Genomic DNA, 20,527 nt, shown 5'->3' with positions numbered 1-20,527 from the left:
TATCAAAATATGTTCTTTTGTGTTCAACAGAATAAATTTAAAGCGCTAGAAACTTAAAATTATGTCATTATTTACTCATTCTCCACTTGATCCAAGGCTGTTGGAGTTTTTTTATTCTGTTAAATATAAAATTAGATTAAATGAAAAATGTTATAAAGCAGCATTCACTGACTTCATAGTATTTTTGTTCCTACTATGTGGATGTTTTCCCAACAATTTTTCCAAACACTTGTTTTGTCTTCAACAGAACAAATGAATAAATTCATAAACTTGCCTTTTTGGGTAAACCATCCATTTATCTCAACTTTGGACAAAATATCAGGCAACCATTAAAAAAAATTGTTAAAAAAGTAAATAATTCAGGAATGGCAGTGGCTTTATTAGAGGAAGTAACAGCAAATTTATGTTAAAACAAAAGCACACTCTACATTTTACAGACAATAAAACAAGAATTTCAATGATATAAAATCATGAGAATGGGCATTCCAAAATTAATATCTTTCCTCAGCAGTATTTATGAATGAATACAGTGAATTTTAAGTGCATTTAAATAAAGAACATGCAAAAAATAAAATAAGCATGTATCCCACATAATTTAAATGTACTCTATGATCGTTGTATCTTTAAGTTGTATCAGTTAAGTTCTCATTAGAGTTTTCTGTCTTACTGTTAAAAAGGCCTCAATACAAACACGTGTAAGAATAAAAAAAAAAGAATAACCCATGTTACTCTTCTGTATAGACAGCTTGCACTTTACAAAAGCAAGTCCCTCATGCAACTTGCTGTATACATCTACACAAATAGTAACAACTTTGTCAGTTTAAAGTGCAGTTTCTTACAATGGCACTATTTTAAAATAAAAACAGCATTAAAAGAAGTTTAGTGACAGAATTCCACATTCTCCAAAGATTAATCAGTCAAGAGAAAATGTTGGTAACACTTTGCAATACAGTGCACATGACGTTAGATATTTACTAACACAAACTAATGATAAACAATAGATTATTAAACACTAATTGCTGTGCTTGTTAATATTAGTTGATGCACCGCGAGTTAAACTAACATTGAACAATTGTACTTTTATTATTTAACGTTACAAACAAGAATATTATTGTTCACTGTTTGTTCATGTTAGTAAATACATTAGCATTTTTAAAGTGTCCAATATCGTAAAGTGTTACAGAAATGATAAAAACGAAAAAAGAAAAAAAGAAAAAAAAAAGTTAAAAAAAGGAAAATACATTCTTAAAAGGCAGTACAACATAAATTGTAAAGCATCCCAAAAAAAAAAAAAAAAAAAAAAAATGGCACTAATGTTTTTACACTTACACTAAGCCCAGCATTTTACAAAACAGATGTTTCCCATAGGGTTAGGCTCTCCATATCTGTACATGCTCAACGCATATATTCTTTCAGTGCTCAGATCCAGCATCAGTTATGATGAACGGAGCAGGTTACTGAGAGCTGTAGGAGATAAAAGTCAAATGTCAACCTCTAGTTAAAAAGGTTTCAGAAAGCCATATAAAAAATGAACATAAGTAAATAAGAAAACATGAAAATATAACTTTTGAAGACGTAATACTTTTATTGAAATCTTCAAAATGTGACATTAAAGACATATATAAATGTTACTACACTGAAATTACATTACTGTGTTAAAAAGTTGTATTATATTACAAAATAACTGTTTTTGCAGTAGTTTTGATCTAAAAAAATATTATTCTGAAAATAACATTTAAAAAAAACAAAGCATCACACCACTCAAATTTGGTGGTGACATTTATGTTAATCTAAATGTTATTTATGAATGAAAATCACAGACAACTTTGCATGCTGTATGTGGAGTCAAATTTTCATTCATTTTTATTTCAATAAAAATAATAAACATTAATAAAGTAACAAAAAATGAATCTTACCTTGTGGCTCGGAATTAGTACCATGGCTTTTGCCACTCTCTGGATCTCCCCCTATAAAGACAATAACTTTTTGTTTATGCCTAATTTTAACACCAAGTCCCTTACTGAAGTTCCATGAAAACACCATTAACATTTCTCTCACATGGTGATAAATGAGCTTTTAGGTACTTTTTTTAACATGGTCTTAAAAAACTCGACTCTGGTGGGACTCGAACCCACAACCTTTGAATCACTTCTCTAAGTGAAGCTTAGAAGTCCAATGCGCTATCCATTGCGCCACAGAGCCACCTGTTGAGCCCTCGAGGCCTTTGTAATACAAGCAAAGCAGTTCAACAGCTTTCCACGTCATCAGCCCAACCCCCACTTCCTCTACTAGAGCTGCTGTTTCAGTTCAGCTATTTTCAACACTGTACTGGGGCTCCCACCAGTGTTTACACAGTCGCAAGACAAGTTACTATTTTACTCAACAACTGGGTTTTAGACTTAAAAAAAAATCAGCTTGCTATTAAAGCACTGAAAGTTTTTAATTTCTTCTGTGCAATCTGAACTATTAAAATAGGCAAGCCTCACTCAAATATCCAAACCAGTCTACTTATTTGAGGATTCAAATTCTTTTCACTAGAAAAAAGGGGGCCCAACTTACCTCCTTGCATTTTGAAACAAAGTTTCTTTTTCTGATATGCAAAGTAACTAGAGGCGGCACCGAGAACAGCAACTCCTACAGAACTGATGATGGCAGCCAGAGCTCCGCCTGTAGGACACATTTAAAGAGACACACATAAGAAAATAAAAAGGACAAGTGGCAGTTAGTTACAAATGCTTTAAATAACGGAGGCGATTTGAAACAAAGTAACATACCAATCATTAGTAGAAGTTTGCTGACAAAACTACAGTAACTTGGGAACTTAACAAGAAAAACAAAAAGGTTTTGCCACAAGGGGGCGCAACAGGAGTCATTCTCTACAGAATACATGGGAAATGTGCCAGTACACAATGTTCTTCAACTAGTAAATTAAAAAGGAAATCATATCACAACAAACTTTAGATAATAAAGGTTTACAAAATGTACACAAAGTTTAATGGTTGAAGAAGAAATAGATTTTTTTATTGATAAATTTGCTATATACAAAAGAAGATTCCTCATTTTGAAAATGTGTAACTACATATCTGATATTGCACGATTATGGTTTACTGAACTAGAATTTCAGTTGCTGTTATTCCGCGGTCATGTGGTGTAAACATTATGGGCGTTGGCTGCATGCACCCAATTTTTTGTGAATGCAAATATGCCTGCAGGAGATAACTTGACTAAAGAGAGCCTATCAAATTACTTGCATAAACAAATGACTAATAAGCTTCAGTTCTAACGTTCTGCAAACGTGCTTCTCTAAAGCTTAGGAAGCTAGCTAATATTAGAGGCTGTTGCTAATTCACTCTCTCTAGCTGGCACGCCAGTGTTCTTCACACAAGCGCAATACATTCTCACCATGCCATTGTTGATGGTGTTAGTTTACCCGCTCACATATGCTGACAATCAAAAAGCAGTTGGGTGGGACAATCAAAGAGTCAAAGCAGTTGGGTGTGACTGACATTAACCAAACAGAAAGCATTGTCACATTTTACTTTATTAAAACTCATCACAGGTGCACAAACACACAGAAAGGTTCAAAATCAAAGAGTGGTACAGAAAATAATGTCAGAGTAAAAAGTAAGCAACTTTCATTAATTAAAAAAAAAAAAAAAAACACCAAAGAATGCTAATGCTTAAGACACCGTTTCATAAAGTAAACAAGCCATCACTCAAAGGTTGAGTATGTAATACATTTAATTATATATATAATTATAAATCATATACATAATTTTATATATTCATAATTTATGAATTATAAATCATAAAAATAAAGCTTCATTATTTTGGTCTCGTCAAGATAAGATCTGAAACGGTAGGGATTAAGCCAAAAAGGAAGTTTGTATTACTCTTATTTTTATATACGACCTTAATTTCTTTCAGATCTCACTCCCTAAAGTATCTGACTTCATGTCACACATAGGACATGAGTGCTTCCCCTACCGTAATACACCTAAAAAATAGGGGGACTGACTTTTTTCAACATAAACTTTCTTTAAAATAAATAAAAAATAAAAAAAGACAAATGTTTTAAAAACTATAATAAACTAAATGTATGGACAACTGAGGTCAGTGTCCTCTGCAGTAAATACATGGGGAACTTTAAAACAAATTCTATGATGAGAAAAATATTTAAACCGTTATGGTAAATAGAGTTAAAAATTAAACAATAAAAAGTTAGGTTTTATTGAGATGGACTGATGGTGATTGTATGGGTGTTAATGGCCAGATTGGGTAGCTAAACACAAACAAAGGAAAATCAAGACCAGTTAAAAAAAAAAAAAGAAAACTAAAAAAGACCTACAGCTGAAATCAGAATTATGAAACCCCCTTTGAAATATTTTTTCTTTTTTTAAGTATTTCCCAAATACTGTTTAACGGAGCAAGGTCATTTTCACAGTATGTCTGATGATACTTTTTCTTCTGTAGAAAGTCTTATTTCTTTTATTTCAGCTAGAATAAAAGCAGTTTTTAATAAAAAAAAAGTTTTAGGGTCAAAATTAAAGCTATATATTTTTTTCAATAGTCTACAGAACAAACCATCATTATACAATAACTTGCCTAATTACCCTAACCTGCCTAGTTAACCTAATTAACCTAGCTAAGCCTTTAAATGTCACTTTAAGCTGTATAGAAGTGTCTTGTAAATAATATTTTACTAGATAATTTTCTGTCATCATGGCAAAGATAAAATATATCAGTTATTAGAAATGAGTTATTAAAACTATTATGTTTAGAAATGTGTTGGAAAAAATCTTCTCTCTGTTAAACAGAAATTGGGGAAAAAATAAACAGGGGGGGCTAATAATTCAGGGGGTTTATTAATTCTGACTTCAACTGTACAACACAATATTTCAGTAAATTTAAAAGTTAAGCCCTAAAATTCTGTTTTTGAGATTTAAGACATTTTAAGGCTTTTTAAGACCCCGCAGATACCCTGAATAAGTGCAAACCACCAAGTTCATCAACTTTCAAAATTAATTTTTTCACAACAGTATCATAGAACAGTACAATTTCGGTCACCCAAATAATTAAAAATTTCTCCTTATTAAAAACATTTTCCAGATGTACCAGTAAACAGATTGCACAAACTGTGAGTTTGGTTTAATTTAAACAAACTTCAAATGCAATTAATCTACTTGTGCTGTTCATTTGAGTAAAACACTGCCATCCAAACCCAGGTGCACACTAAACAAGTGGACCAAATCCTCTAACAAAAGCCCAAAAACTCTAGTATACTTTCAGCTGAAATATGAACAACACAAACCAATGACACTAAAGCTAACCACAAGCAGCACATAAGAAAAGAGCACGTTCAAGTACTAGCATGAGTACTCAAGCATTTATTTAACACGTTTACTAAATCAGTTTCTAAAAATACCATCACATGTACAGACATACAAAGCACTTTCAGCCCAGCACACAGCAATCTTTTTGGATGTTCAGTAAGTTCAAATGGAAAACATACTGTAAATGGTAACAGATGTTGGTTTGGTTTTGCCTCTAAGTTCAGTCTTTCAAAAAAAAAAGACTAAATAATTGTCTTTTTTGTGCAGATCTAAAGAAACTATGAGTGTGTACATAAGAAAGTCTGTGTATGAATCAGTTTCTTTAAACTTGAAATATTAAAAAATGTCATGGTGTTACAGTATGACAAGTGTCTGCGATGAAATACATTTCATAGTGCTCGGCTCTACTTGAGATTTAGGCTGGCATAATCCCTGCATGCATTAAAGCTTCCAGCTGAGACTCGCACATGGACAAACATTTGCCAACTTCAATTTTCTGCTGCATTTTCAAGGTCAAGTAAGTTTAAAACCAAGCCAGAAAAAACCGGCGTTATACTTTTTCCACCTCAAATATTCATTCTCGAGAAAATGAGTAATAAGATGGCAGACACAAGCAGAAAAAGAGGAAGCACAGTAATGGAATGCTCAACATGGCCTTGGGGTTAATACACTGCACCATACAACCAAAAGAGATAGAAAGCTAATTCTCATTTGAGACGTGTTAAGAAGAACAAGTCACACTGTTACTGGAAAGAAAGAGGGGAGGGAAAAAAAAACACGCACATGTCCTTATTGTTTGAACAAGATAAAGTTAAAAAAAAAAAAAAACAAAAAAAAAAAAGACCAGAAATCCTCAGGATGTCCTAAAAGATACAGGAGCAATAAACATCCTTTTTTACAACAATGAAAGTTACAAGCTTCATTTCACAGCCAAAATCTTCAGTTATCAGTATACTCATGTATTACAAACATCCATTATCTACTCCTTAATTTTATACACTACTCTTCAAAGGCTTGGATTTATTTTGTTGTTGTTGGACTGGTTACTGATAGTGAGATGACTGATTTAATTGTACAGACTGCCATTTTTATTGTATTTTTAGATCAATTACAGAGAGAGATAGAATAGTTACATTTTAAAACTATTTTAAAAGATAAACAACCCTATAATTTTAAAACACAGCTTATGTGAGAGGGCAAAGCAAATTTTTCAGAAATTAATCTAATAAGCCAGTTTGGTGGACAAAATATTTTTTTCTAATTAGAAATATTTTTCAGTTGTTACCCATGTTGTAAACAAGTATGCTGTTTATTTATTAGGGACCAGGCCCTATAGAGTATATGCAGAAGCATGCAGAAGGACTTTTAATTTGCCAGTAACCTGGGTCAAACGCTTCCAGTGAACTGTATGCTTTTGCAAAATCGGCGCGTTTAAGGTCAACCATCTTCACTGCCTAAATAATATACGCTATAAAGTGGGTCTCAGATTATACAAGAATCACTGCATTAAACTACATTTTACCGTGCCATCTTTAAATGTTACTCCTGCATTTCCGATGGCGTTTCTGCACTAGGCTGCTGATCCTGACAGGCGTGTGCAAGTAAACTGCTTTTCATCTCGGTTTATGCATCAACTAAATGAATGCTGAAGTCATTTTGTTACATTACAACATCGATGCTGCAAAAGGAACTGTATAAAGAAACACTAGCTCTGCATAAACCCTATTGGAATTGCTCAGTTCTTCTTTTTATTCTTCTTCTTCTTCTCTAGAATAAAATCACATTTTTGAGGGTCTTAACATCCGAAAACTTTGCATACGCACCAAAGTGGCAAAAATGTACACTTGTTTTAGGTTTCTGAAGTGCGTGTGACAAAATGGCTTAAGAGCGCCACCTATACACTTGATGAAGTGGCCCCTGAGTTACGTTTCGAACACATACCACCAAAATTGGCACGCACATCAAACATGCCCATACGTTTAGAAGTCAGACGTAGGAAGTCAGATATTTTTAACAACCTCTGCCAAAAAAGTGCAGTTTTTGCCAGTTCCAGGCATTGTATTTTAACAAACTTCTCCTAGGGATTTCATCAGATCAACATCCAAATCAGCAATTGTGATCACCTTGGTGATGTTAAATAGCGAAGATCTGAAGGGCGTTTGTGGTGGCTTCACAAACTTTGATGTTTCACCATGAAACAGTAAGTTGTTATAACTCAGCCATGCATTGTTTGATTTGCCACAAAATCCACAAGTTCAATAACAGTCCTGACCTAAACACGTTTACATGTCAATATTCAGTTACAGTTATAGTGCCACCGGCTGGCAAGAGGAAATGACATGTTTTACAGTGTAAAACTCCCCTTTCAAATTTTATCAGACTAAATCCAAGTTTAATCAGCATAATCCAAAGACCTTTGTGATGTGAAATTGTGAAGATCTAGAGTTTTAGTCAAAGAGCGTATTGGTGGCGGACTGACAAAGTTCAGTGTTTCACCATGGAATAAGAGGCACTTATAACTCAATCATACAATGTCCGAGCTGCCTGAAGACATCTATATGCAAATATTAAGTTATAACCATAGTGCCATCTGCTGACACAAGGAAGTTTGGTATAAATCTGCAATTTTCTCAAGTTATTTATATATATATATATATATATATATATATATATATATATATATATATATATATATATATATATATATATATCAGCTTAAATTGTTATTGTACACTGTTCCGTTATCCAAAGGCCACCGAAGGGGGTTAGCCCAGGTGCAAGGTCCCTTTCATCGCTGCTTGCAGCTTTGATTTATTTTTATTTTCTGTAGAAACCATGAATCACTTATTAATATTCTTTACTTTTATTAATAAAAATTCAAAAGAAGAGTATTTATTTGAAACAAATTTGTCTTACTAGTCACTTTTGATTAGTTTAAAACATGGGTGGCTCAGTGGTTAGCACTGCCACCTTACAGTTCAGTTGGCTTTTCTGTGTGGAGTTTGCATGTTCTACCCATGTTTGCATGGGTTTCCTCCAGGTGCTCCGGCTTCCCCCACAGTCCAAAGACATGTGCTATAGGTGAATTGAATAAACTAAATTGGCTGTAGTGTATCTGTGTGAGAATAAAAGTGTATGGGTGTTTCCCAGCACTAAATTGCAGCTGGAAGGGCATCCACTGCGTAAAACATATTGTTTTACTGGATAAGCTGGTGGTTTATTCCACTGTGGCGAACCCTGATGATTAAAGGGACTAAGCAGAAGTAAAATTAATGAATGAATTATTACAGACACCAAACTTTTGATAAGTAGTGTATAAGCTTATAACTATCCATATTACCATAAAAAGAATCAACTCACCCATACAATGTGATTCATTCCACACTGCCAAACTCAATACCACTAAATCACTTAATCTTCACCAAATATGCATTGCATCCTCAAAAGAGCACCAGGAGTCCCAGCCTTATAACCAAACATAACTTTCAAACCATGTAAACAATCTGTAAACCATTTAAAACCCAACACAAGCAAAAGAAAGTTACTATCCAACACATTCACAGCTCAGCCTTGTCCTCGGTAACATTCAGAAGCCCCCGAATCTGTTCTAGCAGGGGCTTTGCTACTTGGTTAAACTTGTCAATCCAGACACTGAGGGCTTCTGGTATATTATCGACTAGCATCTTGACAAACTGGAGCCACTGCTGGTCTAGATCTGCAACGACAGACAGGCAACCGAAGCAGAGGTTTAGGGCACGGCCAATGGCAGTATGAACAGTCAATTCAAGCACTCTTCAGGAATGCTAAAAGGTACCACACATACAACCATTCACCACCCATTTAAACCAACACAGAGGAAAACAGTCTGCTAGTGGAAAAACCTCAACATGTACTGCCCATAGTAATTGTTATTGTCTGTTGAACCGCCCTGTGCTTATGTAAGTACTGCATGAGAGTTAGTCACCAGACTAGCATGGTTTCCATGGCTAAAATGCTTTATTTTTGTGGTCAGACTCATGAATGGTCTCATTCTTAATTTAAAAATAAAAATATAATCTAAAACAGAACACATGCTAACTCTGCTGAGAAAGACAATGCTGGATAAACTGAGCTTCAGTAAAAATAAACTGCCAAAAGTGAGGAGAAGAGAGCAAAAGAGAGAAAGCCGAAACAAAATAACAACCCAGAGCCACTTGCTCGTGTCAACATTTGTGAGAACAACATTATTTTAGTGGACTCCAAAAGGTAAACACCATAACAACCCTCATTTTCTGATGGTACACCAAGAGATTTACTGTTAGATGAAAAGCTATTGTGATTTGACATTTTAGAGAACAGTTTGAATAAAAAAAGTAAATATAATATTTACCTTGAGGTTGCTCAGCGCCACCACCTAATAAAAATACAAATTAAAAATGGCACAAATTAACATCCAGCAAAGAAGAAATAGTTTGCCGTTAAAGAAATGTAGAATGCTGATTTACTTTTAAAAAACAAAACAAAACAAAAAACAGAAAAATAGTCAACTAAACGTATGTAAACAGATAAGAAATGAAATACCGCTTTGATCATCATTGGAAGGGGCTCCTCCTCGCCCTTAAAAAAAACAAAAAAAAACAGAGTCAGATTTACTCTATAAACAGCACTAGACTTAGTAAAATAGGATATAAAATCTAGCAAACTGAATGTATTTACAGTCAAGCTATTTAAGTCAAAGTCATATGGTAAACTCCAATGAATCATGTGAAATAAAATACTAAATCAGCTGTATTTTTCCAACACAGTCAGAAATAAAGGTACACTTTTGTACTGTACGGGTGTACCTTATTTATTTATTATATATATAATATATATATATATATATATATATATATATATATATATATATATATATATATATATATATATATATATATATATATATATATATATATATATATATATATATATATATATATATGAGAGAGAGAGAGAGAGAGAGAGAGAGAGAGAGAACCATAATTAGCAACAGTTCAAATTGAAAAAAAAAATAATAATAATAATTGTAAAATAATGATTTCACTCTGAACTCTTGATCTGCTATGAACAAACTCAAACTCCATATGCAATACCAACTCGGGCTGAGGAAACAGAGATATAAAGAATATGGGGGAGGGTGGTATGGTAAAATAAATAAATCAATCAAACCTCCACTGTGACCTCCATCAGGTTTGTATCCACTATCCTCATTCACACCAGCAAGATCACTGTCATCAAAAGATCCACCACCTTAATGAAAAAACAAGAGCAATAAAATTTCATGAGACAAGCACTGTAATACACATAAACATTCTCCGGTTTTACTTCTCTTTACATTCAAGCTCAAAATCGTCTCTTAGCAAAATAAAATGTGATGAGCTTTTAAATTATCGCCTCGAGTATTCAAATAAGCATACTAAACTTAATTACAAAACTGTTTGTTTATTTGTAGTATGTTTTGGTGAAATTTACACAAGAAATATTTAATGAGCAATAGATCCTGAGCACCTATGACAAATATCCTGTAAAATGATTTGTGAAAAAAAAATCTGCATCACTAATTCCTCTACAAAGTGCATGATCATCATATAAATCAAATGTCTTTTAATGCTGCTCAAATTTTTTTAATTAAAGGAAAAGAAAATCTGCATACAATAAAGCAATCGACATTACAGTTTGTTTTTTTCTATTTTTGTTAAAACAACCCAACCCTCATCCTCAAGACCTAAATATCCCAAGGCACCTTAACAAAACTAAAGACATAAAGAAAGATGCATCGTTTATATGTGCTGGCGTGTTCATGTGCACACGAGACAGTCACAGCGGTAAAAACAAATGCTGAATCAAAACTTTTTAAAATCCTGTATCAATATTAGAGTTACTTTTGCATGCTGGAGGAAGGATGACACCATGGCTGAAGTATTTCTATTAGACAGGTAATGCTATGTTTTAAAACCATTTTAGTCATGCAAAGCTGATGTGCATTTTGTTGTTTTACGAATGGGTTATTTGCACAGAACTGTTGTTTAGCCACTGAAATAGTCAGGTGAAAAATTGATGTGACTTTTTTTAAACGTTGTAAAGTATTTTTTTACAGCATCGATAATGTTGTTTCTTTTTTTTAGTTTAATAACAAAACACAAGTAAATAGCGATATTCCTCCTAGCCTGCTTTATGAGGGGAAGTTGGTTTTATATTCACATCAGTTCATTTTTGAACCTGTGACACTCTCCCTATATTGTTTACTATGCTACTCTGAATATTCAGTCTGAAATAACATACAAGTATGGTTTAGTAATAGGTGTAATTCCTGCACCCCGCCAGATTGGTAAAATGAGGTGACGGATCAGATTTCAGAGGTGCCAGATCTGGATCCGGAGTGTTCACGCACAAATTAAGCCCTGGGTATTATAAAGTACTATAAAGTTTTCTAACTGGCGAATGGCATGATGGGTTGTCTATTGTCATCTTTACGGTGCACGTTCGTGATTTCAGAAGGCGTGGCTTTGGACAGCAGTGGAGGGACTGTGTTTTCAAAGCTATTATGCTAACGGTTAGCATTTTGGCAGATCACCCACTGCACCTTTAATCAGATATGACTGGTCAGATTTTCTACAGCACTTGTCCTTCTTTCACTGTAGGAAAAAACATTGTAGGACACCGTGGGACAGTAACAATTGTGTTGATTTATGGACTATGACAATTCGATCCGAATCTGATGAGGGACATTTTTTTTAATTATTTTTGAAGAACCCCAACTTCCAATATAGGCTTAACATAAAAAGGTTTTTTATTTTTTACTTGGTATGCAGTAAATTATATCTTAAGGCCAATGTATAGGTGTATGCAAATACAAGCGTTTCATTGACGTTAGCAAAATGTTAGTATGTTTAAATTACATTTTCATAGACGTGAGAGTTTGTATGCACGCATTTCAGAGAAGAGCTTAAAATTTCAAATGTTTGAGTAACATTAATGTATCAGTCTGGATTTTACATTGTGCAAGCTTGTTATATACAGTTGAAGCCATAATTATTAGTCCTCTTGAATTATTAGGACACTATATTTTTTCCCCAATTTATGTTTAATGGAAAGATTTCCATTTCTAAACATAAAAGTTTTAATAAACTTTGAATAACTGATTTTTCTTACCCATAATGACAGTACATAATATTTTACTAGATATTTTTCAAGATACCACTACTCAGCTTAAAGTACAATTTAAAGGCTTAACTCGTAATTAGGCAAATCATTGTTCTGTAGACAATCGAAAAAATATTGTGCTAATAATACTGAACTTAAAACGGTTAAAAATAATAAAAAACTGTTTTTATTCTAGCCAAAATAAAAAGCTTTCTCCAGAAGAAAAAAAAATTATAGAAAACACTGTAAAATTTCCTTACTCTGTTAAACATCATTTGGGAAATATTTGAAAGAAAAAAATATACCGGAGGGCTTATTAAATTTGTATATGCCTATACAACAGTGTTTCAGTTACGAATGTCTGAGAAAAGTTTGATTTAAAGGGATAGTTCTCCCAAAAATGTACTCACCATGAAGTGGTTCAAAACTTTTGATTTTTTAAATGTATTGAGTACTGAAGATATCTAAAGTAACCATTGACACTTATCATAGGAAAAACAAACACTAGGTAAGTCAGTGGTTACAGATTGTCAGCTTTCTTCAAAATAACTTCTTCCAAGTTCAAAAGAAGATAGTTTAACAAGTTTGAAACAAGTGAAGTTTGAGTAAACGGTGACTTAACTAAAGTTATGGTTTAACAAGGTGAGGAAACACTTTCGATTATGTTTTCCCCTAACAATACAAATCTTATTTAAAAACTGCATGAAGCGTTTACTTGTGTTGTCATAAAACTTGTGTGATCTAAAACATTTAAGTATGAAAAATATATTAAATCAGTAAGGGGGCAAATACTTTTTTCAACTACTGTATATGTAGAGTGATTGGTTACAAAAATTAAACTGAAATTCCTGAAAACTTGTTTTAGCACTTGAGAAAAAAATCTTTTTTAAAACAATAATGTTAATCATCCAGTTATATCTTAATAAAAAAAAAAATTCAACTAAAATAAAAACCGTAGACAGCTACATTACACATTGTGTAAAAGGTCACATAAAGGCAAAAATGGGGCATTTTAAAGAAATATCAAAATAAAAATCATGCAGCTTAATGCTTATCCATCTTATTTGAACTACACGCACTAAATTCTGGCTTAAATGTGTATTTATTTCTTTTAATTTTAAAAAAGGTAATATGAAATATTTGAAAAACACTTGAGCATTGAGTCTTTGTGCAACCAACCAGCAGTAAAATGTGTGTCTTTTTACGAGAGAAGAGAGATCAAAATGTGGCATGTTGTTTGTTTTCATGTTTTAAAATAGCAACATAGTAGCAGACACATACCAGTTCCTCTTTCTTTAGGTGGGACCACAGGTTTTTTGGGCTCTGTATCTGTAGAAATAAATAAGTAAAATAAATAAACAAATTCATTCAAATCAGCATGATCTGTTACCTCGAAATGGTTAGATAGACAGTAGCTGCAAAAGATAGCAGAAAAAAAAAATGAATTGATAATAGCCATAAATACTAGCAAAACAGCCAGTAAGTTGGGGCTTGAATCCATAAATATTTAATATATCCCATTTATGTCCAATATTTATTTTTTTAAGAAACGATTCACAAATAAAACATACCCTTAGAAAATAAAAGAAGAAATTCTGTTAAAAATAATATGTAGGTGAGTAAATTATGACTCTTTAATTTTACGTTTACTTGATTAATCTAAAATTGTCATAACCTCTTAAGGCCCAAGTTTTTTTACAAGCATTTTTTATTTCTCTTTGCTATTTGGACCTATTATGTGGACTCGTGGTACAAATTTACATAAGAACTTTTTTTTATGTATATTTAACATGGAATTTTTTTTTTTACTTGCTTTGATTATCAGAGAGTAAAAAAACACATTTTTTTCCCATTTTGGACAGTTAAGAATAGTGTTTGGGATATGTCATATGCTGCAAAACAGTTGCAGGATGACACTGTATGTCTGTAACAAAATATAAAACATTCAAAGTATTTTAAATAGCCACTTAAGAGCTAAAATGTGCTGTCCACATATGTGGACACTAAGCCCTAGGAGGTTAGGAGCTAAAAAAAAAAAAAAAAAAACACTACATTACACTGATTTAGTTAACAAATGACAATTGACTCAGTGAATAAATGAAATCGGATGGATGGATGGATGGATGGATGGACAGACAGCTTACCTGGACCAAACGCATCAGACAGATCCAGCTCACCTGAAAATAAAATGTTAATTGAATTAGTTTTATTACTTAAAAAAAAATTTGATAAAATAAAAACACACTAAAATTCAAAGATTTATAAAACACAATTGACTTTACACATTTGCATTCAAGTTATACATATATATATATATATACATATATATATATATATATATATATATATAAGAGAGAGAGAGAGAGAGAGAGAGAGAGAGAGGAGAGAGAGAGAGAGAGAGAGAGAGAGAGAGAGAGAGAGAGAGAGAAATATACAGACTAGTAAGATCTTGTAAACACATGAAACATAATTTCTTTTTTTCAAAACAAACTGTTATCAACAGCTTAAGCAGGAGTCAAAATATTACATTAATAATTAAATATGGTTATATTGTCAGGTTATTGATTTGCATGTTAATTGGTGAAACAAGTTGCTTTATTAAACATATATTTATACTTGCATTTAAATGATGTATACTGTATTTATTGTGGTGTCAAAATCAATTGTTTCTTCGGGAACCGCGATGCAGATGCGGACAATTCAGTATCGGTTCAGTGATAATCATTACCAGTTATTATGTACTGACGGCATTTATCTCACATGCACCATGTCGCCGTAACTTACTATGGCAAGGGAGGCGAGCGAGAGTATTTACAACGCTCCAAATACTTAAAAACCCATAAACTGTGCACAATTTCACTGCGTGTGTGTTTACGGGACAATCTTTCACTAACACTGAACAGCAGAAACCCCTATTTCACTGCGATTGAGAGAATGAAAGTAAACTCCATTTTTCTCTCTCTCCCTCACTGTGGCCCATTTGACCTGCTGGCATCACTTTTTCTCTACTCTCGGTTGTTACAGTGATACTTCTTGATACAGACACGAGCGCGTCTGCAGAGCGTGTGTTTATCATGGATCAGCTGTGATCGCCGCTGCTGTTTATCAGTGTTTAAGCCAGGCTTTACTCATCTGTGAAGAGTGCAAGCTCGTAGAGCTAATCGCAGCCCTTTCAGTTGAGCGCATGACCAATCAAATGGGTGTAAGAAAGAACTTGCTAGACAGGACTCAAAGAGAGCGGGACACTGATATTTGTTTTTTTGCTATAAATGCTCATGTTGTTTAAAGGTACAGTTTATATATCTGACTGTTTGTATTAAAGGACAAAATTGTATTACAAATAGTATATAAATATATTTAGACATTTTACTACAAGAATTGCTGTGCTGTGAAGAAAATATAAAACCATGTATGGAAAGCACTGTCAATGCACCATGATATCGAATTGAACCGAATCGATGGCATGATAATCGTAACCGAACCGTGAACCAGTGTAGGTTCACACCTCTAGTATGTATGTATGTTTTACCTCCAGATGCTGTTTTTTTTTTATCTGCAAATATAATACAATACATGAATTTGACAAATACACTCATTCACCAAGACAAACTGTATCAAATTAACAAATAAATGCACTATAGATATATTGAGCAACCATGACCACATAAATCCTATAATAAAGTGTCTAGCACACTGCATGTAAATTATAACTTATATTATGCTACACAACATAAAACTAAACCTAGATCACACCAGAATCCTAGTCCTTATGCTACATGAAGTAAACTGTAACTTCCACAAACTATAAATAAATAAATCTTACCATCCACTGATTTGGGGGGAACAACAGCAGGATTTTTAGGCTCTGTGTACAGTAAACAACAGAGATAAAACAAACTTTATGAAGCTATTTTAAAAGTTATAAGCAGCTAAAAATAGATAAATAAAATAAGTAAAAATAAATAAATAAATAAAGCTCTATGCTTCTTCTAGATTAACACTTTAGATCTATCAGCTATGTATCTTTTTGATATTTTTGAGCGTTTTGAGAGTCCACTGGCTCTTACCTGAATCAAAAGCATCTAACAAATCAAATCCTACAAAAGTATAATAAAGGGGAAACATTAAAATGGCACTCTACATATATTCACATGAGCCTAACAAGGTCAAAACAATTACATTTAGAGAAAATGAGTGGAAACGTATTAAATATTGTAAATAAAAGTTACCTGGATCTGACTTTTTGGGTGGGGGTGGTTTCACTTTTGGCTTCTCTGTGGCTAAAGTGAATAATAATATGATTTTTTTTTAAATACAACAAATGCACACAAACAAGTATGGCACTACTGTATATATATATATGTATATATTAATAAATCAAATTTTTAGGCAACGTCAAATTGTAGAACAGCAACATAAAACTAACAAATGGAATAAATACAGAGAACTATCTACTTACGGATCTCATCATCATCACCAAAGGCGTCGCCAAGGTCCAATTCTGCAAGAAAACAGTTTCTTTATGTTATAATATTTAAATATTCTGTTCAAAGAAACCATCCCTAGAGGTTTCATGACCAGTTTAATCCCATACTGAACTCAAGGTTAAACTGAATCTAATCTCTTTTCTGACACATACATAATCGAGAAAACTGGCCTATACAAGCTTCCATTTTTCAACCAATCAGAGCTCCGGTCAGTAAAGGATTCATCCAGTCAAATAAGCAGAACTTAATCATTAATTTATTTGCAAACAACCAAATTATGAAAGTATACATCAGCATTAGACTGTAACACTCTAAATATATATAATAAACATAAACCACCTATACATTAAATTAAATTTACTGGCCAAATAATTTCAGGACTATTTTATTAGCATGTAAATCATTACATTTGATCAGAATGATCAATGGTAACACTTTAGATCATAATTTGTGATATTAACAAACAATTAACTACCACAACTAGCTTAATAAACTACTAATTAGTGTTTAAAAAATAGTGGTTCTTTTTTATGCTTTATCATTAGCAAAGATGATTTAGCACTGTAAACTCTTAAAAAAGCTGGCTTGTCGTAACCCAACATTGGGTTAGTTCTTTTTTTTTAACACAGTGGTTGGGTTTGTTTATATTTGACCCAATGTAGGATTACGACAACCCAGCCTTTTTAGAGTACACACCAATTGCCATTTAGAAGCATGCAAAAAACAATTCAAAGCATCTTCATATATATTAAAAAGCATAACAAACACATAGAATATCCGATGTCAGATATATGTGCTGTGTTATGCTTTTTAATAATTAATTTAATATTTTTTTATTATTATTTATACAATATTGCATAAAATAAGACTTTTGGTATTTAAAGCTTAAAAAGCCTCAAAGAAAGAGTATTGTTTAGCTGTTTATTAATAGTTGGTAAGGTAGAAGTTGTGTTTAAATTTTGGGTAGAATTAGGGATGCAGAATAAGATCATACTTTATACTACTCCTTACTATTGATAATATTTTATTATATTTATAACTAGTAGTTAAACGTGTAAATTGTGACCTAAAATAAAGTGTTAACTTTTTAATCGATCCAAACTCAGCATTCCGGAAGAGATTATAGGTGTGTAGGACAAAAAAAAAACTGTTCTGTTGAACACAAAAGGGGATATATTGAAGAATATTTGAAAGCAGTAACCATTCAGTTCTGTAATATTTTCTCAGCCTACTGTGGACGTCAATGGTTTTCAACATTCTTCAATACATGTTCAAAAGAACAACAAAAAAACTCAAACAGGTTTGGAACAAGACAAGAGTGAGTAAATGATGACAGTTTTCCTTTGGGTGAACTATCCCGTTAAAAAAAGAAATAAAAACTTTTTTTTTTTTTCTATCTAAAAAAAGCATTTGTGAATGTTTGTGCGAAGGAAGGAAAGAGATAGAAAACACCAAATCAATAAACCAGCCTCATTCCTTAAGGGTAAAAGTCTTGACTGGGCTAAATGATTGGAATTTGACAGTTCACTTTAAACTAATAACCCCACCCATCCATACACTGTGTGAATCTATTGTGTACTATGATGGATTCACATTGACCAACAAACACTTTAGATGACAATTAATAAGTCTACACATAAAATCGTGATGTTTATCGTGCGACTGCATGTCTACCACACGAAACTGCCTGATAGGGCAACATCCTGTGGCTTATGTTGCCAGAGCAATGTGGACTGTTTTCATGTCTGCTCTATGCACGACTGTGACTGGTGGTTGAGTCAGAACTGAAACTAGAGAAATCCTTTCATCTGTCTTTTCAGAAGTTTATGCCATTGACTTACATCAAATGCATTTTCAAAAGAACTACATTTGAGTTTGGGAAATGTGAATATTCAGGGAAACTTAAAACAATAAAAAGACTAATTTGGGAGTGTATAAACAGTATATTTACATTGTCATGCTTATCTCACAGTGGTTCTTACCACAAATGTAGCATAATGCAAGACTTTCAGGATTTAAAGTTTAAAAGCCTCCTAAATAAACAGTATTGTTTATGGATATGGTTACAGCTGGAGAACCAAAGCGGATACAATATTCACGTTGACACGTTTTCACCGCACTGAAATTTCAAGTTGTTAAAATCCAATTAAACAAACTGAATTGGGAAAATCGGTATCTACTTCTGTAGCATTGATTTATACGTCATAACTTTGGTCATACATGTAAAAACATTATGTTGCCGTCTTACAAAAAGAAACATTAGCTTGGTGCTAAAAGTCCTGCCATTTTCCCCAAGGGTTGGTGAGTCATGCAGTTTGTATGTGGATAAATTACATTTCCAAGAGTCAAGCCAACGTACCAATTTCTTGGGTAACTCAAAACATTCAACACACCCTTTGTTCACCAGGGCGAATAACTGCGCTAATAGGCAACTGTTACTAATTACTATTTAAAAGCGACATAAACGAGTGACGTGTATATAGAAGAACTGTCAAAAAATAACTTCTCTGTTACAGTTGTGATATTTTGGGAACGAACGGTCCCAGTACACGAACTGTTACAAGCGTTGTTACCAAAACAAAACGCCAACACAAACGTTTAGGCTGAAAACCATACCTTGCGCTCTTGTTGCTGCGAGACCTGCCAGCAGAAATAAAATCCACGTGTATGAAGTCATCTTGCTGTGGAAAGTTAAACTGTTAGATACATTTTGTGTATCTTTCAGAGCTTTGAAACGCGCTAAAAGTAAAAATGGTAAAGGAAGGTGAGCAGTAAGATTTACTCACCCCTTTGAGTGACCCAAGCGTGCTCCAATACTATTCAGCAGTTCAGCGCTCTGCGTAGTTTAACTACGGATGATGTGCAGAAAAAAAGAAAGTGTATTTGCCACGCCCTACCTGCGCTTTTTTGGAGAGGGCGAGTGCTTGAAAAGAATTTAGATGGTGCTGTTTCTTCTTCAAAGCAGAACAAAAGATCAATCTTGGTTTTTATTTTTTGACAATTTATTGTAAAGTTTTGTACGTTTATGTTCGATTTATGTACATTATTTTGTTTGTTTGATTTGTTTTGTTCTTGTTTAAAGCACATACGGGCAACTTTGATGACAACTTTAAGCGAGGCTATTTGTTGTTTCACGGGACCAGGTGATAGGTGGCGACAGACTCTAATGAAAAGGTGAAGGTGACAACCAGTAGACGTGATCTTTAAATTTTTGGAACAAATTCATTCATTCATTCGTTCATTCATTCATTCATTAATTCATTCATTCGTTCATTCATTCATTCATTCATTCATTCATTCATTCATTCATGTTTGTATTTATTTGTTTTTTGTTGTTTATTTATTTTACAACATGTTTGTATAATTATGCAATCTTTCATTCATGTGTGAATTTTTTTTGTTGTTGTTGTTGTTGTTTTTTATTTATTTTACAACATGTTTGTATAATTATGCATTCATTTGGTTCATTCATCCATGTGTGTATTTATTTTTTGTTGTTTTTTATTTATTTTACAACATGTTTGTTTAATTGTGCATAAATTCATT

The 20,527-nt window shown here is 32.9% G+C and overlaps 1 protein-coding gene and 1 non-coding gene across 2 annotated transcripts; both read right to left on the bottom strand.

Annotated features, from left to right (window-relative positions):
* Positions 1-358: 358 nt before the first annotated feature.
* On the bottom strand, positions 359-19,815 carry cd99 (CD99 molecule). Its single transcript, XM_056458260.1, has 15 exons — positions 19,768-19,815; positions 19,598-19,677; positions 16,954-16,995; positions 16,724-16,774; positions 16,562-16,591; positions 16,318-16,359; positions 16,024-16,047; positions 14,639-14,671; positions 13,776-13,823; positions 10,521-10,601; positions 9,894-9,929; positions 9,703-9,726; positions 2,560-2,667; positions 1,917-1,967; positions 359-1,464 (listed from the first exon to the last, which is right to left on the bottom strand). Exons 2-15 carry the CDS (start codon positions 19,656-19,658, stop codon positions 1,436-1,438), a joined length of 660 nt encoding a protein of 219 aa, XP_056314235.1. The 5' UTR covers positions 19,659-19,677; positions 19,768-19,815; the 3' UTR covers positions 359-1,435.
* Positions 2,111-2,202, bottom strand: trnar-ucu (transfer RNA arginine (anticodon UCU)). The gene is given in 2 exon segments: positions 2,111-2,146; positions 2,166-2,202. It is a non-coding gene; the product is annotated as a tRNA-Arg (tRNA).
* Positions 19,816-20,527: the final 712 nt, after the last annotated feature.

This window comes from Danio aesculapii, chromosome 1 (assembly GCF_903798145.1).
Source record: "Danio aesculapii chromosome 1, fDanAes4.1, whole genome shotgun sequence".
NCBI classification, from domain to species: domain Eukaryota; kingdom Metazoa; phylum Chordata; class Actinopteri; order Cypriniformes; family Danionidae; genus Danio; species Danio aesculapii.
Note: the sequence above shows the minus strand (reverse complement) of the source record. Positions and strands in the feature narration are given on the sequence as shown.

Coding starts and splice junctions, on each gene's coding strand:
- cd99 (XM_056458260.1), bottom strand. CDS start 19,658: ATGACTTCATACACGTGGATTTTATTTCTGCTGGCAGGTCTCGCAGCA. Junction 16,775..16,953: donor TGGTGATGATGATGAGATCC/GTAAGTAGATAG, acceptor TATTCACTTTAG/CCACAGAGAAGCCAAAAGTG. Junction 10,602..13,775: donor ACCTAAAGAAAGAGGAACTG/GTATGTGTCTGC, acceptor TTTTTCATTAAG/GTGGTGGATCTTTTGATGAC.